Below are 16,978 nucleotides of genomic sequence, written 5' to 3' on the forward strand. Positions count from 1 at the left end.
ATATAGATAAGGTCTAAATTTACCAAGAGCCCAAATTATGGCCAGACATTCCTTCTCTGTAACAGAATAATTCTTCTTGGCTTTAGTGAGGGTATGGCTTGCGTATGCGACGACGTACTCTTGGAACCCCGATTTGCGCTGCGCGAGCACGGCGCCGAGTCCAACACCACTGGCATCGGTGTGTACCTATGTCGGAGCGGAAGGGTCGAAGTGACGCAGGATTGGCGGTGAGATTAGCAGTCAGCGCAACTCTTGGAAGGCATCGTCACAGGCGGGCGACCAAACGCAAGTTTTCGAGTCGCTTCGTAGGAGCCGATTCAAGGGAGCGGTGATGGTCGTAAAATTACGAATGAAGTGGCGAAAGTACGAACAGAGGCCAAGGAAGCTGCGAAGTTGATTTAGAGACGCAGGTCGAGGAAAGTCAGCGACTGCCCGAAGCTTGGCGTTGTTGGGAAGAATGCCGTCTTTGGACACAACATGGCCAAAGATGGTGAGCTGACTTGCACCAAAGCAGCATTTCTTCAGGTTGAGCTGAAGGCCGGCATCAGTTAGGCACTGCAGTACTTCCTCTAGCCTGCAGAGATGTGTGGGAAAATCTGGTGAAAATATAACCACGTCATCTAAGTAGCACAGGCATGTTTTCCACTTAAGGCCACGCAAAAGATTGTCCATCATCCGCTCGAATGTTGCGGGCGCGTTGCAAAGACCAAAAGGCATGACACGGAATTCGTAAAGGCCATCAGGTGTGACGAAAGCCGTTTTAGGTTGGTCGTCAGGTGCCATGGGGACTTGCTAATAGCCGCTCCGTAAGTCGATAGAAGAGAAGAACTCCGCGCCTTGAAGGCAGTCAAGGGTGTCGTCAATTCTCGGTAAGGGGTAAACGTCTTTTCTAGTTATCTTGTTAAGACGACGGTAATCAACACAGAAGCGAATTGACCCATCCTACTTTTTAACACAAACAACTGGAGATGCCCAGGGGCTACTCGAAGGCTGGATGACGCCGCGCTTCAACATGTCAGCTACTTGGTCGTCGATAACCTGGCGCTCTGTCGCGGACACACGATAGGGTCTTTGTCGCAGTGGCGCATTGGTACCCGTGTCAATGCAGTGATTACAGCTGACGTGCAGCCGAGGAAAGCATGCTGGCAGTCGAAGGAAGAGCGAAACTTGTCGAGGAGGCGTAGAAGCTCGGCGCGTTGAGAAACTGTTAGCGTGTCGGCGATGGAGCTGCTCAGTATGTCAGGCATAGTAGTCTGCCGCGAGGAGTCACAGGACACTCCGGCGACTTGGTGTTTGGCGACAGAACCAGTTGGCAGGTCAATGATGGTAGAAGGGTCGACACTGTGGACACGCCCTACGCACTCGCCACGAAGCAGTGTTAAAGGACATGACAGCAGGTTTGAGACAAGCAGTCTGCTGATGGCGTCACGAATTTCCAAAAGGGCAAAAGGCAGCGGGGAGCATTTGCGACGGGCGAAAATGGCAGGTGGCGTAAAAAGGGTGCTCGACTCGGCGATGCTGTCGCAGGACACCGTGGCAAGGGCAAAAGAGTGCGGCGGTATTGAAACGTCTTCCTCAACAAATAGTTTGTTCTCGGTTTTAGGAGCGTCAAATAACGGGGCGTCGCAAAGCACTTTAAGTGCCACCTCAGCGTGAGAGCAGTCAATGACGGCCTTATTAGCGGAGAGAAAGTCCCAGCCCAAAATGAGGCCGTGGGAGCACGAATGCAGCACTAACAATTCGACGACATAGAGCAGGCCGTTAATCACAACACGAGCAGTACATGCAGCAGCGAGCGTGATGCGATCTGCGCTGGCGGTACGAAGAGATATGTTCGATAGCGGCATCGTAACTATTTTTAGCAAGCGGCAGAGTTTGGCACTCATAACTGAAACTGCAGCACCAGTGTCGACAAGAGTGAGTGCAGTGACACCATCCACAGATACATCAATAACATTCGTCGGTGAAGGGAGAGGTCTTGGTCGTTTCGCGGGTGACGCAGTTCCTGCCTCTGGAACTGCCACAATTAGTTTTCCTGCTCCGGCGTGGATGAACGACGACGCATTGGCGATAGCGAGTGGCGTCGAGGCGATGGCGAGCGGCGGTTAACAGGAGGGCGGTGGTCGGTGTAAGAAGACGTCTGGCCGGGGTTCAGAGATGCTGAGAATGGTGGGCGCAGTGACACATACGGGTGAGGTTTGAAGCTCTGGTGGTAGGGAGGTACGCGCCGACGGCAATATCGCGCGACGTGGCCAGGCAGGCCACACGCAAAACAGATCGGTCGGTTGTCGAGAGTGCTCCATTGGCCACTACTCTGTGGGTACCTCGCCTGATCGAAGCCAGGAGTTGGTCGCACTGGCACAGCTGATGGTAATGACGCAAACGTCTGAGGCGGTGGCCGTGCGGCAACTTCAGCATAGCTGAGAGGCGCATTCACCTCGGCGCAGACAACAGGGGTCGGCAACGGCGGAGTGTCGCGGGCAGTAGGCAGGGCCACGCAAACTTGCTCTTGGATCACCTGGCGAATGTTTGCTGGCAAAGGCGACGGTGGTTGCCCGCATGGTGATAGCAGAGAAAGCTGACGAGCAACCTCAGCACGTACGAAATCCTTGATCTGGGACAGCAGTGACTCAAGGTCAGGAGCGGTAGCCACGCTCGAAATGGTTTCGTCCGAAACGTGCTGGTGCCGCGTGAGAAGACGCTGTCTGCGCAGCTCGTCGAAACTCTGGCAAAGCTGGATAAGTTCAGAGACAGTGGCAGGGTTCGTCGAGAGCAGCATTTGAAAAGCATCATCAGAAATGCCCTTCATGATGTGGCGTACCTTGTACGCTTCTGCCATGGTCGGGTTGACACGCCGGCAGAGGTGAAGGATGTCCTCGATGTAGGTGGTGGATGTTTCACCAGTTTGCTGGGGCCGGCTTCGGAGTCGTTGCTCTGCCCGAAGTTTGCTCACACCAGGGCGTCCGAAAACAGCTGCGATGCTGGTTTTAAAGGTCGTACAAGTAGGGATATCGGCCTCGTGGTTTTTGTACCATAGCTTGGCGACATCTGTTAAGTAAAAAATCACAATGCCGAGCTTCATGGGATTGTCCCATTTGTTGCTAGCACTCGCGCGTTCATAGGATTAGAGCCAATCCTCAACGTCTTTTTCATCGGTGCCGCTGAAGATCTCGGGCCCTAGCAGACGCTGGGCACCGGGACACATGGGCGGGGAAGCCGGTGGGGGTGTCGAGACGGCGTCGTCAGGCATGACGGACGGGAGCTTTCGGCTAAGCAATTCCAGGGCCGGGAAAAACTGCAGCAGCCTCCACCAAAATATAATGAAAACACTGGGCTACAAGCGGTGGTTGCGTCGTAACAGTAGCAGCAGGAACTGGACGGGCAGCGTTGCAGCAAAACACGGGCTAGGCAGCTCGTGCCTCGGCGCAGGGCTGGCGATGTGGCTGCACTAGAAAACATTCAGACAGCGCCTGTGTCATCGTTTCTTTTTCTCGTCAGTGTTCCGTTTGCGCTGGCAGTCAGGAGTATTTTCCAACTCTCTACGCTGTTACGGTATAAATTACCTTTGTTTACACACATATGTATTTGAACTTAAACTTGTATCAGTTACTCTGTTTACATGTTTCGGAGACAACAAAATATTAAAATTTTTCACTAAAGTTAGAAAATAAATTATTGTAGTTATTTTCTCATCATGTTGTTTCAACAAATAGCAACCTTTCATGGCTGACATGGCAGGTTTTCGTAAATAACTAAGCAGCATGCCTTGTGCGAATGCACAGGGTGGTCCTTTATAAAAGGGAACATGCAAGCATGTGGTTCTGAGGTGGCTGCCTCGAGGGAGGAAGTGTGTCTGCTTTTGGCGTCATCTACTGGGTGCTGCTAAATTAACCAGGCACAGCCAATAGACAGACAACATCTGCAAGGAGCCCATGCCTGCAATGCAGTAGATAACCATAAAAGCAGACGTGCTGGCTTGTTCACCAAGTAGCCACTGCAGAGCCGAGTTCCCTTCCATATAGGCCCACCCATAAGAACATACATAACCTATAAAGCAGAACTAGGAAACTGCAGCAGCTTTGGCCGAGTGTCTGTGTTTGCATGTTTCAATCTCTCCTTCATCTCTGAAACTCTCTGGAAAAAGGTGCCTCAACTGTCGTATAACACCCTGACACAATACTCTATCTCACCAATACCTTGCAGTGCTGCCAAAGCTACGAGGTGTAAGCAAGCCACATGGCTTCCATGGCAAAAACAAAGTTCCACATGTTATTGCTTCATTATTGGCAGGGGTGAGGCATTTGAGTTTGGCACATCACAGCAATACCCGATACATTGATCCCGCTTGGCATGTACGTCACATGCCTCTAATTACTACATTGATAACCACCAGCAATTGTGATTACCAAGTCACATCGAAGCGCCCATGCAGACGGGACCACCCACTTTGATACCAACTCACGCTTGCTACTTACCCGCTGCCCTAACAGCAAAAAATAAATGGTGCAATCAGCCATCACATTGTGTCATTTCATACCAGGGGCATCACGTATGTTTTTGCAATATTAGTAGAATAAGCTATTTGTTCAGCCATGCCTGCTAAGCCTAAAGCACCGAGAACTTTAAGTGGCTTTTGGAAACACTGCAATACAGTCACTAGCCCACTGATGTCAAAGCATCGGCACCCACATCCAAATAAACTACAGGCATCAGCTTGGAACTTAAGAGCAATACAGCACATGATGACGTGACAAATTTGGCTTAGTGAAACATTTTTGGGCGAGTTGGTTCCTCACATGAGAACAATAACTCGCTACGGTGTTTCCATCTCAATTGATAAATTCAAAGCATCTGCTCTAGCTGGTGCCGGCATATGCTTTCCCCGCAATGGAGATGTCAAGTAGCCAATGTGGCGCAGATGAATACACGTTTCAAGGATTTTTGCCGTTCTTATTGGCTAAGCAGCCCTGAAAGGAACTTCTGAGAAGTATTGTTGTTACTGGATACAGCTACATAATGTGAAAGAACATTTGAACAAAATTTCCCAACTAGATATAACAGGCTTTTGCATCTTCTCTGACCTGGTGCATTACCTGCGCCATTTTTAAATTTTTTCAATTTCAGAATGCTGAGATGAGGCAACATGAGGAAGCAGTGGACAAACCTGCTGTGTGCCTGGCTGCAACAAAATAGCAAAAAAGATGTGTCATGGCACAAATACCTCTCAAGATCATGGTATGAAAAAATATGCCTAACATGGATCAACACAGCTTCCAGTAGGAAACCGCTCTCACAGAATCTGCAACATTCACTAAGACAGGGTGGAAGAGATTCGGGCAAAGCCTCAGTCTACCCACCATAGCAGGATCTTCCATGGGCTTGCATGCACGAAATGTGCACATTATGGCAACACAATACTTTCTTATTTGCTTACTGTTACAGATTAAGTTATCCACACCACCTAGATAATGTCAGGGGTTATGATAAAATCTTCTTGACAATTTCTTTTTCCTAGCAGGGTGGCCACCGTGCGCCAGATGAGCAGATGTATAAATTTCCGTCAACACGACCATGTGAACAATGTTCGTAGTGAAAAAGAGGGCTTTGTAACCCTTTATTGGTGGACGTGTGGTCATGCTGCGTGTTTTAGAGTCTGTAAAGCAGCCAACATTGTATGTTAAATGGGCTTTCACCAAATATTTTGGAAAAAGAGACGAAACTTGTAGAAACTGCTGGCACGTGGCCCTAAGAACTATGTTTTGCATTTTAACGACGATAGTCTTTCTTGGGGAACTTAAACGCAGAAATTTTGGTCTGTCTTTCTGTTTGTCGTTCTGTCTGTCTTTCTGTTTGTCGGCACGTCCCTCGATTCAGCCACTCGGCCAAAGTTGAACCACTTGCCCAAGGGCCAGCCATCGTGAACGGCTGACTAGGTTCATACTTGTGTACATTGTTGATCAAAAAGCAAACATTATGCATATCTGAGGCGCAACATCACTAGGTAAGTACAGAAAATACATAGATACGCAATTTTAAAGACCTTGATGGTATGCGTTTAACGTTGAGACAGTAACGCGTTTATTAAAAGATTGCCACAGCTGAAGCGATCGGCGGTCCAAGCCGAGCAAGCGCGAGCGCTAACAACAACTGTCTTCGTCGTCTTCTTTCGCAGGCGTTCTTGTCTGCGCCCTACCATGTTACAAATCACTCCCCCGCGGAAAAGGAGCCATCCTGGCGACCTAAGAAACAGGTACAACTGGTGGGTCATAATGCGGCTTCAGTCGATCGACGTGAACAGTCTCGCGGCCGCGACGACGGCGGTCCGTAGATGATTGAACAGGCTCAATCATATAGTTAACTGGGGATGCTTGACGTAGGACGCGGTAGGGGCCTTCGTACTTAGGCAGTAGCTTTGTGGAAAGGCCAGGAGCGGAGGAGGGAACGCGAAGCCACACCAACGTTCCAGGCGAATACGACTGAGGAGGCAGGTTTTCGTCGTGACGGTCCTTCTGGCCCTACTCGCCCTACAATGTTACAACCCTAGTTTCTTAAGCTGCGCTGAAAATGCGACTGCGCTGAAACTTGTCTTCCTCCGTGCCCTCTGCACAAGCTCATGTTGTGTTTCGGTTTCGGTTCAGTATTGCATTGTACGAATGACAGGGGGCGCCGCTCTGGCATTCCTGTTTTACCCAGGCGACGTGTAAGTAAGAGAGCTTGTGGAGAGTACTCCTTGAGTGCGGACGTTTCTTCTCCTTCGGCGCATCGCGCCAAACAGCGTGTTCGGTCTGGCCGGCGTCCCCACCGGTCGCGTTGGTCACCGCCGGTCTTCGCCTGCCGCTGCGCCGGGACTACCAGCCCGCAACACAGCACTCGTGTTTCCCGACGTATTGCCAGATGGCGTCCATATCTCACGCAGCGCCTCTTCTATCGTCTTTAGACGACATTTGCAGCGAAACACGCAGATACGCGGCCAATTTTTTTTGGTTGTGGTGTCACCGGTTGTGCTATATCACAAAATCCTGTCTCTTTTCAGCCATTTATGCCCAAATTCCATACAATAAATCATTTCGCTACTAGAAGCGCATGCCGTCATTTGTCTACCAAAATAAGCTCCCCGCTCTATTCTTAATTTGAACTCTCTGCATCATTTCTGCTACTGTTTGCACACTTGCATTCCACTTGAATTCACTCTCATCTCAAGTCAGGACAAATATATAGTAACCTACTCGTGCCTGCAGCATACAGTAACAAGAATCCTGGTTACTATTTGGTTAAATATTGAAATTCAGTTTGCATATAATAATGAATATTACTGGCAGCCATTTTAAAGATTTTAGGAAGGGGATTCGAGAAACATTGTTCTACCATATCCTCCATTTTTGTCATGAGCATCCCAACGAGCCATTTTAGGCTATTTTTCAAAGGCACTGAATTTTCTATTGTCTTACCTTAGCAGACAAGTTGACGACACCTTATGCTCAATTGTCATAGCTATTACGGGTGCTGCCTGTATCTTACACTTATTCACGGTGACTGTTTGATAAAGAAACGCCTCTCTATTTTAATTTACAGCTGAACCTTGATTTAACTAAGCGATCAGGACCCGCGAATTAGTTCATGAAATCGGGAACTTTGTAAAACCAAGAGAACGACAAATTTATTGCCCAGTGAAAGAGCTCATAATTTTCGCCTGCGTGTGCTTCATGAGCAGACAATTCTCGGAGCTGGCCCGTGAAATCAAAGCGTCCTCGGCACGCTCGTGTGCCCCAGCAAACCACCTCAGAAGGTTGACGGCATCCATCACCTAGCTTAGTGTGGGCACGGGAGCTTCGACAGCATCTGGATCCTTCGCATCTTCAGACTCCTCTTGTGCGTCAGAAACAAGCTGCACTATCTCCTCGTCATCAAGAGCTTCTGTTGTGTCAGTGTCCTCGTCTGCGTCGGTGATCATAAAGTCGTCGAAGCTATGATCTGCGGCCACCTCGTCACGCCGAAGAAGCTCTTCCCAACAACTTGATGATGCCTCTTCCTGCTCGTGTTGCGGGCTTGTGACGCCGCCTGGCAGCCCACTGGCAGGCTTCTTCTAGAATGTCTGGCAACACACTGCCAGACATTCTAGACGCCATAAATTTGGAAAAACCTCTTTTTTTATGCATCTTTTTCCCAGAATGCTTCGTTAAATCGGGTTTGGCGGCAAAGTTTCTTTCGTTATTTCGAGTTCATAAAAGCATTAAGCCACGGGCAACTGTGGGGGGGAATCTGAATTTGTTAAATCGGGAAATTACAAAATCGGGTTTCTTGTTCAACGAATTATCTTGGAGGGCCCAAAGTATCACCACAGGAACTTTTCACTCAGTCCACGTCGTCGAATCGGTGTCCACACCCAGACACTGTAGCCAGGTTGGTACTCCATGTTGCATCAAAGAAGATTGTAGACACGGCTGTCGACCTTCTGCTGGACCTTGATACGCGGCAGGCGAGCTATCGAGCTTCTTCGACGAGCTGCAAGTAGGTAGCAACGTCGAGATTTTCTTTGTCAGTGATGTTCGCAAGCATAACGTCAAGCGTCATTGCTGGTTCTTTCCGGAGGCCAACTTGTATGGCAATATTCCGTCGCTTCTTCCACAGCAGTGTTGTATGCGAAGGTAAAGTACGGAAGGATGGTATCCCATGTATTGTGTTCGACGCTGATGTACATGGCCATCATGTCGGCAAAGGTTATACTTAGACGCTAGGTGAGGTCGTTGATCTGTGGGTGGTAGGCAGAGGTCCGGCGGTGGCTTGTCTGGCTGTATCTCAAGATCGCCCGAGTCGGCGATCCACTTATTTCCGGAAGTTGATGTCGGGAACAGCCCTAGTAAGTCCATCCTGATTTGGTGGAATGGTCGGCGAGGTGGTGCGACAGGCTGCAGAAGTTTGGCTGGCCTAATCGGCGGTGTCTTCCATCGCTGACACTCTCGGCAAGTCCTTACATAATGACTGACATCGGCGCAGTGAGGCTAGGCCAGTGGTAGTTTTCTTGTATCCTCACAAGTACACGAGTAAATCCAAATGTCCAGCCATCGGGTCGCCACGCAAAACTTCCACAACCTCTGGACGTAATGCTGAAGGTATAACGAGGAGGTAGTTGGCTCGAAGTGGCGTGAAGTTCTTCTTTAGGAGAATCTCGTTTTGCAATAAAAACCAACGGCAGTACTCGCTTAAATACCTTCAGTACAATGGCAGTCTTACCCTTAAGGTATTCCATAAGGCCCCTTAGTTCTGGGCCAGCTCACTGTCGTTCAGCGAACTCGCTAGCACTTATGGTTCTCAAGAAGTAGTCATCATCCTGGTCGTCTTGCGGCAGCGCGTCCACGGTGGCACGAGACAGGCAGTCGGCGTCAGAGTGCTTTCATCCGGACTTGTGAACGACGGTAATGTCGAATTCCTAAAGTCGCAGACTCCACCGTGCGAGGCGACCTGAAGGGTCCTTCAAGTTAGCTAACCAACACAAGGTGCGGTGGTCGCTCACAACTTTGAAGGGCCTGCCATAGACGTAAGGGCGAAACTTTGATGTAGCCCAGATGGTGGCAAGGCACTCCTTTTCTGTTGTAGAACAGTTGGCTTCCGCTTTGGATAGCGACCAGCTAGCATAACTAATAACCCTTTATAGTCCTTCAGTCCTCTGCACAAGGACAGCGCCGAGTCTTATGCTGCTTGCATCGATGTGGATTTCCCTTCCGGCATATTCGTCGAAATGCACAAGTATCGTAGGCATCTGCGGCCATTGTTGCAGTTCTTGAAATGCTTCGACTTGTGCCGTTGCCCACTTGAATTCCATGTCAGCCTTCGTGAAGTGCGTTAGTGGCTCAGCGATCAGTGAAAATTCCTTGACGAATCGCCTGTAATAGGTGCACAAGCCGAGAAACCGGCGTACGGCCTTCTTGTCGGTGGGCGGTGGGAAGGCGGCGATGGCAGCTGTTTTCTACAGGTCTGGCCAAACTCCAGGCTTACTAATGACGTGGCCCAAAAACAAGAGCCTCTCGTATGTGAAGCGGCACTTTTCTGGCTTCAAGGCGAGTCCATAGGTCTTGAGTGCTTCATGTACACGTCGAAGTTCGAGGCAAGCACAATGACATCGTCCAAGTACACAAGGCATGTCCGCCAGTCCAAGCCTGCCAGTACTGTATCCATAACACACTGGAAAGTCACAGGAGCCAAGCAAAAACCAAAGGGCATGACCTTGAACTTGAATAGGCCATCTGGTGTTTTAAAGGCAGCCTTCTCTCAATTTCTCTCGTCGACTTCGATTTGCCAGTAGCCGGTCTTGAGGTCCAACGACGAGAAGTACTTCGTGTTGTGGAGTCGATCCAGGGTGTCGTTTATCCATGGGAGACGGTACACGTCCTTCTTCGCAATGTTTTCTAGGCGACAATAGTCAATGCAGGAGCGTAGGGTTCCATCCTTTTTCTTCACCAACATTACGGGAGATGCCCACGGACTCTCGGAAGGCTGGATGATGTCATGGCATAGCATTTCGTCGACTTCTTTCTTTACAGCCTCGCATTCTCACGTCGAAGCTCGGTATAGGCTCCGATTTATTGGCCGGGAACTTTCATCAGTTATGACGCAATGTTTTGGGACTGGGGTCAGTGGAATTCTTGACAATGACAAGAAGCCGTCCTTGTATTGCAGGAGCAGGGCTTTGGGCTGTTCTTGCTTATGCTTCGGAAGGCTCGGATTGCCGTCAAATTCTGGTTGCGGACCTTGGTTCATCGAAGCAGGCTTGGTAGCATCGAAAAGGTCGAAAGTATTGCTGGCGTCCACGAATTCATCCATGTAGGCAACCATCGTACCAACGTTGAGGTGCCTGTATTTGTGGCTGAAGTTTGTCAGCATTACCTTCGCTTTCCCATGACACAGCTCGGCTATGGCTCTTACGACGCAAATCTGACGGTCCAGGAGCAGGTGCTCACCCTCGACAGCGCCTCCTCTATTTTTTTCAATGCCAGCCAGATGCGCCCGATCTAACTGTTCCCCACCCTCTCCTCTGGTTCTTTCCTACTCTCCTCTGTCGGCTAGCGTTCGCGCCTGCTTTGCGTTCTTGGGGGAGAGTACCCTTCAGGTGGCACCTCACAAAGGAAGTCGGAGGAGTTACTTTTAAATGCAAAGCATTTCTTAGCGAACCTCAGGCACTTTGGGCGTTTCTATCAACGTGTCTGTCTGTCTGTCTGTCTGTCTGTCTGTCTGTCTGTCTGTCTGTCTGTCTGTGTCTGTCTGTCCATCTGTCTATCTATCTATCTATCTATCTAGCCGCCTACGTATGGGCGCTCTCCTGGTCATTTCCGTCACTTGTAATGTACCAAAATTGGCACAGCGAATGACGAACACGATTCACTGGTGATGACATGAATAACGCAAAATACCTGTCGCGTACATCATGAAACCCTTTCCCACAGGTCATGTGTGGCACACACCCGCATACAAGAGTTCATGTTATGCGGGTATGTGCCACAGGTCATAACAGAGTCTCAGTCAACGCAGTAACCGCGAACATAATTATTATGCCTAAGGGCAGACTTTCGAAAAAAGAAAAAGAAAAAACCGCGAACATACACACTGACACAGAAGGAAAGTGATAATAATAGTAATTGTTGGGGTTTTACGTCCTAAAACCATGATATGATTATGAAAGATGCCATAGTGAAGGGCTCCGGAAATTTGAACCATCCGGTATTCCTTAACCTGCACTGACATCGCACAGTACACGGGCCTCTAGAATTTCGCCTCCATCGAAATGCGATCACCGCGGCCGGGATTGAACCCGCGACCTTCGAGTCAGCAGGCGAGCACCATAACCACTACTTCACAGCGGCCGATGCAAGGAAAGTTAGGGAGCTGAAGAGAGAGAGCACCCCTGGAAGACACTGGGCTACCATTCACTCGTCCACTTGGTCCACAACGTCGACCACGTGGATTACACAAAAACCGGGGCCAATGCTTCCTACAATAACTCTGCTGAGAGGACCATGTCCCTCATGATTACCGATGACTTCAGCATTAATTTATCAAAACCCAACAACGCCTGGTTCTTAGACGGCATGAAAGATGGCTTGGATGTGGACAGGACATCACAAGACCTCAGTGCCACGTCCAGGACAGAAGGCATCAGAGATCGTTTCTTTGTAAAAGCCATTCGCGGTTTCCACCAGCTCTACTATACCTCTCACTTCACTACACTTAAACAGTTCGTAGCCGCGATCACGAAAGGATCCGATAACAAGTCCTGTCCAGCTGCTGGTGCTCACTTATTTACACGATTACAATTCTTGTATTCCCTCGAAGTTGTTTCTATAACAACACCTGAAATTGAGGTCTGTTGTTGAACTCATCAGCATGAGATATGCACTTCTCCTCGTTTTATTTAAAGTGGGAACGTTAGTTGTCAGTTTGATTTGTTTGATTCACGTCTGGCAGTTCGAGGGGTGTGCAGAGGGCACTTGCACCATCGGGCGTGGTTGAACAATCGTTGCCCTGTCGAGTTCGTCTTATCTACAGAAACCTCGAGTCCATGCGAGCTGCGTGTTCGTGTGGAATGCCATGAACGAGAGCAGTGATCCTTGGAGCTTCGCCTCGAGACCCCGGGATGAGCCTGGTTTCCGGCCGCATCAATTCAGCCGAGCAGCTCATCCTCCTGATGCATTGTTTGGCGGCGGGGGTGCTGTTGTGCCAGAGCATTCACGATCAAGGAAAGGGTCAACACCTGCGATCAAGGAAAGGGTTCAACACCTGCGATCAAAGAAGGGGGTCAACACTTGCGATCAAGGAAAGAGTCAACACGTGCGCTTCGGTCAGCACCTGCCTGGAGAGGACACATCATCACAATGGACTGGTACCTGAATTAAGGCTATGCCGGTCCGTTGTTAGGGGGCACACCGGGCCCATGCCTCCCCCCCCCCCCCCCCGAAATTTCTTTTTGCCATGGCATACACAGCGCAAAATGACACTCTATCACATCTGCCTGTCCTGCTCCCACTTCAATCATGGAGGTTCTTCATTTCTTCCATCAACTTGTCCTTCTGACTGCTCCGAGCACGATGCCCACACGTGTTCGCACCGGCCACGCAACCCCAGTCCCAACAGTGGAGGCAGCGGTGGGATATGCAACCGCAGTCCTAACAACACCAGAATGTACATGCATGGATACATGACAAACATGCAATATATAGTGAACTAGATGTTATGACATGAATGACTTCACTTGCCCCAAAGACAAACCAGGCGATGTATGCAGTATATCAATTCAGTACGTGGGATAAGCCGGATTTCTTTTTTATTGCGATAGTAATTATATGGAGACTCTTGACGCGCTTTTGGCGCCGCCGTTGCCGTCATTTTCCGCATAAAGTCCAAAGTGATAACATGAACCTGCGCATCGTATGTTCTACCCGCGAGTAAAAGCTTGCGGGCACTGGCAAGGAACGCGGCTGAAGCGGAGATGAAACGAGTCAGCCATCTCCGTTGCACGGAGGGCACATGCGATAACATCCACCCGCGTGTGAGGCCTGCCGTTGATTGCTCATCAAACATAGAGAAAATACCCCGCCAGTCTTTCGCAAAGAGCATGAAGGGAGGGGAGGAGGCTGTGTCGCTCAAAGGGCGCAGTTACTGGTGCGCACGCTATCTCGAGGCATCAGGAGACAGCTCGTAAAATTGCTGTGCTCTCAACGATTACTTAGCGTTTAAAGAACTGACATAAGCCGCTTCGGGCCCTGGAGCGGCAATATTCCCTTAAACCAGTGTTTTGTTGAGTTACGCGAGATCGGATCCAAAAGAGTTAGATGCTATATAGCCTTACTTCGTATAACAATAAAATTTGTTGGTATCGCATTCACTGCTTCGCCCTTCGACGAAACTGATTTTTTTAAACCGTCAGCTATTGACAATGGAAAGCAAGGGGCGGACATGTAACATAGATTAGCCGCTTCACAGTGGACCTTCCGACCCCAGGGCCGTCGGCGACGGGTCCGTTACCGACAGCTGCGCATATTAAAGCCGAATTAAAGGAGAGACAGACGGTACGATTTTGCCTCCGATCCGGCGTGCGGCGTCGGATGTCCGGCGTACGGCGTACGACGATTCAGCACACATGGGGCGAACGACCAATCAGCCGTACGCTCCACCCACATACGGCACGCACACTCAGAAGATTTCGTATCCTCGTAATGAAGCACAAAACAAACAACTTTGCACAGCCACGCTTTGTTCTACATATAAGAAAATAATCACCACAACTATGCCTTCGCCAACAACAAGCACATCGCAACAGTTTGCCGTCACTCACAACTCCGAGAGGTAGGCCTAGCATTGCAGACGCCGGCCGTAGCCTATGCTGTTCGCGATCACATGCGAGCTCGTCATAGAGCGCTTGTTTTTACCAACACGATTAAGCTTTGTACTCGCATGTAATGCATTAGCATACGTTATTAACGTTCTCAACGTCATCGATGTGAAGAGCAAAGGTGGAAGCGAAGCGAGCCGGCTCGCCGAGACGAAGGTGTCGCTGCGTTTACCTGCGAAATGGCCTTGCATCGCTGCTCGCGATCTCGCTAGTGGTTTGGAGACGGGTGCTGTCTTGCAGAAATGGCACACCTCAAGCATCACTTTATTCAATCAGTAATTATTTCACGTCACAAACAAAATGTACTCAATGTTTATCACGCCGCCACGAGCGGCGATGTCGGCAAATGCTCCGAAGCTCGACTCCACCGACTGGCCTTGGCCACGATGACCAGAGCGGCGACTAGAGTCACTGGAAAATCCAGTGACTCTACAGCATCCCAGTACCCAGCGCCACACTGGTCCAATAATCATGTATAGCACTGGGACAGCGCCTCTGGGTTTTTCAATAGGGTACCTGGTCCAAAGAAAACGTGCAGCCAACCAGCCCCAAGTGGTCTATAGTGGTTATGGTGCTCAACTGCTGACCCAAAAGTCGCGGGATCGAATCCCGGCCACAGTGGCCGCATTTTGATGGAGGCAAAATGCTTGAGGCCCGTGTACTTAGATTTAGGTGCACGTTAAAGGAGCACTGACATCAAATTTACGCATGTCAAGATATTTGCATCCACGAGTAGTTATCTACCCCCTAGTAGTGATTCGCGACCGAAAATGCAACTGAGGGACGAATAGCTATCTGTTTTATTGATTTATATCACCGGTATCTAGCACAATTCAAAACGGCCTGCAAGCCCGCCATTTTTTAGTGCTGGCAGCGCTCCCTCGCAGTCAACTCCAGACCGCACCTCAGTTTACCACTTGTCCACAGAAAGGAGTGACGTGAGGATCAGCTGCTCAGCTAACATTTCGTCTGCTAGGCGCACACGTTCAGTCATGCCTTGTCACCAGCGTCGCCATCAAAAGTATCGACTTGTGTTGAAGACTACATTCTGGAACTTAGAATCACAGCTATATGCGACGTCGCGAATCATTTTCGCTTCGACCCTTTGCAAAACAGCGATTCAGAAATGGACGCCGTTCCAAGCAGCAACGAGGAGGTGCCCGGGGACGCACGCTTGGGCCATACTCGCTGGTGTGTCTCAATTAGCTATATCAGAGAATTTTAGCGTGCACGGCATTCCGGTATACGCAAAGGGGTCTATGGAATATCGGCATAGCGAATGCACACCAGCGGAAAAATAGAATACGATAGGTTCTACAACAACAATTCTGTGCTTGCCAGGTTCTTCTTTTGCGCCGCCAGATGGCCTCACCTATCCGGCCTCTCACGGTTACGGCTGCACCGGTATTACGCTAGCGCAAGGAAGTCCACGGACGAACTAACATTCACTATTAACGCTACATGCGTGTTACTTGTTAGCGATGTTATTTATCTATAGGCTACTCCACTTTGATAGCTTGTGGTCGTGTTGGCGTGTACCGTACGTGTAATGAAACGCCACGCACTTTCCGCTTTTTCCGTGCCTCGACGAGCAGGTCCGCACTACGCAGCGGTTCCCCGACATGCTGGCACGTAGTCGCTCCGATTGATCACACTCGCGCTTTGGAGCAGTGGCGTAGGCAGGGAGGGGCTGACTGGGCTACAGCCCCCCCCCCCCCCCCCCCGAAATCCATGGCTACAGCCCCCCGTGTTCATGCTGACACACGTCGCCTACGAACGAAGGCGCGTATCCTTCGAATGTACAAATGAACGTTTAAAAGAAGTACAAATGAACGAGAGAGCGTACGTACGCTAGTGGCTTGGGGTCCCCGGAACTAAAACTCTACAGTAGCAGCACAACACACAGCTTAGCGAGTAGAAGCAGCAAAATTGAACTCGGCAGCGCATTTTTGGGGGGTGATGCGTACTTGGCGGGTCATGCGTACATGCGCCGCTGAGCTTTTCTTTTTGTGTTGAGTGCTCAGGGTGAGAGCGGTTTCGCACCAAGGGGCGAACTGCGAGGTCACAGAATGCCGAGAGGGGTTGGATTTCGGAGCGGCGACCGATGCCGTACATCTCCCGCTGTGTTTGGAGTGCATTGCAGGCAGTTGTGTCGGCTGCGATGGCGCCATGCGGACAGCTGCACGCCGCCTCCCCTCTGGTGGGCCACGGCCGCCGCAGTCTTGTTATTGAACTCCGGGAAGACGCCGCTTCCGGCCAGGGGACAAGACCACACTGCAGCTACAGTCCCTACTGCGGGGGTCTGAAGCGCAGGCGGCGCTGTTTGATGACACCGGCCAGCGACGGGAACACGCTGCAGAGGTGAAACCCCAGTAGCCTGGTTAGTGCCAAGTTGGAGGTGACGGCGCTTTTACTGGCCGACGATGTCGCTGAAGCGGAATGTGTGAGCAATAAATTCCACACGTGGCGTCGGGCTCCTGACACTGTGCGTGGCCACGTGTCGACGAGAAAGAAGGAAAGCCGTTGTTTTTCGTAATACCTTGGTTTTCCATTGAGGCCCTGCCCCTTGAGCTGTGGCCTACGAGTACTTACGCTCTG

The 16,978-nt window shown here is 50.2% G+C and overlaps 1 protein-coding gene across 2 annotated transcripts in view; it reads right to left on the minus strand.

Moving 5' to 3' along the window:
* The window catches only part of LOC119379451 (beta-1,3-galactosyltransferase 5), a 95,177-nt gene that overhangs the window by 20,375 nt on the left and 57,824 nt on the right, over window positions 1–16,978 (minus strand). Inside the window, exon 2 of one of the 2 annotated variants that reach the window (XM_037648757.2) lies at window positions 12,542–12,742. The exons of the other annotated variant lie outside the window; for it this stretch is intronic. Within the exon in view, the coding sequence (XP_037504685.1) occupies window positions 12,542–12,717 (176 nt within the window). The 5' untranslated portion in view covers window positions 12,718–12,742. The remainder of the gene's footprint in view (window positions 1–12,541; window positions 12,743–16,978) is intronic. 2 annotated transcript variants of the gene reach the window in all.

This window comes from Rhipicephalus sanguineus, chromosome 1 (genome assembly GCF_013339695.2).
Source record: "Rhipicephalus sanguineus isolate Rsan-2018 chromosome 1, BIME_Rsan_1.4, whole genome shotgun sequence".
NCBI lineage: Eukaryota > Metazoa > Arthropoda > Arachnida > Ixodida > Ixodidae > Rhipicephalus > Rhipicephalus sanguineus.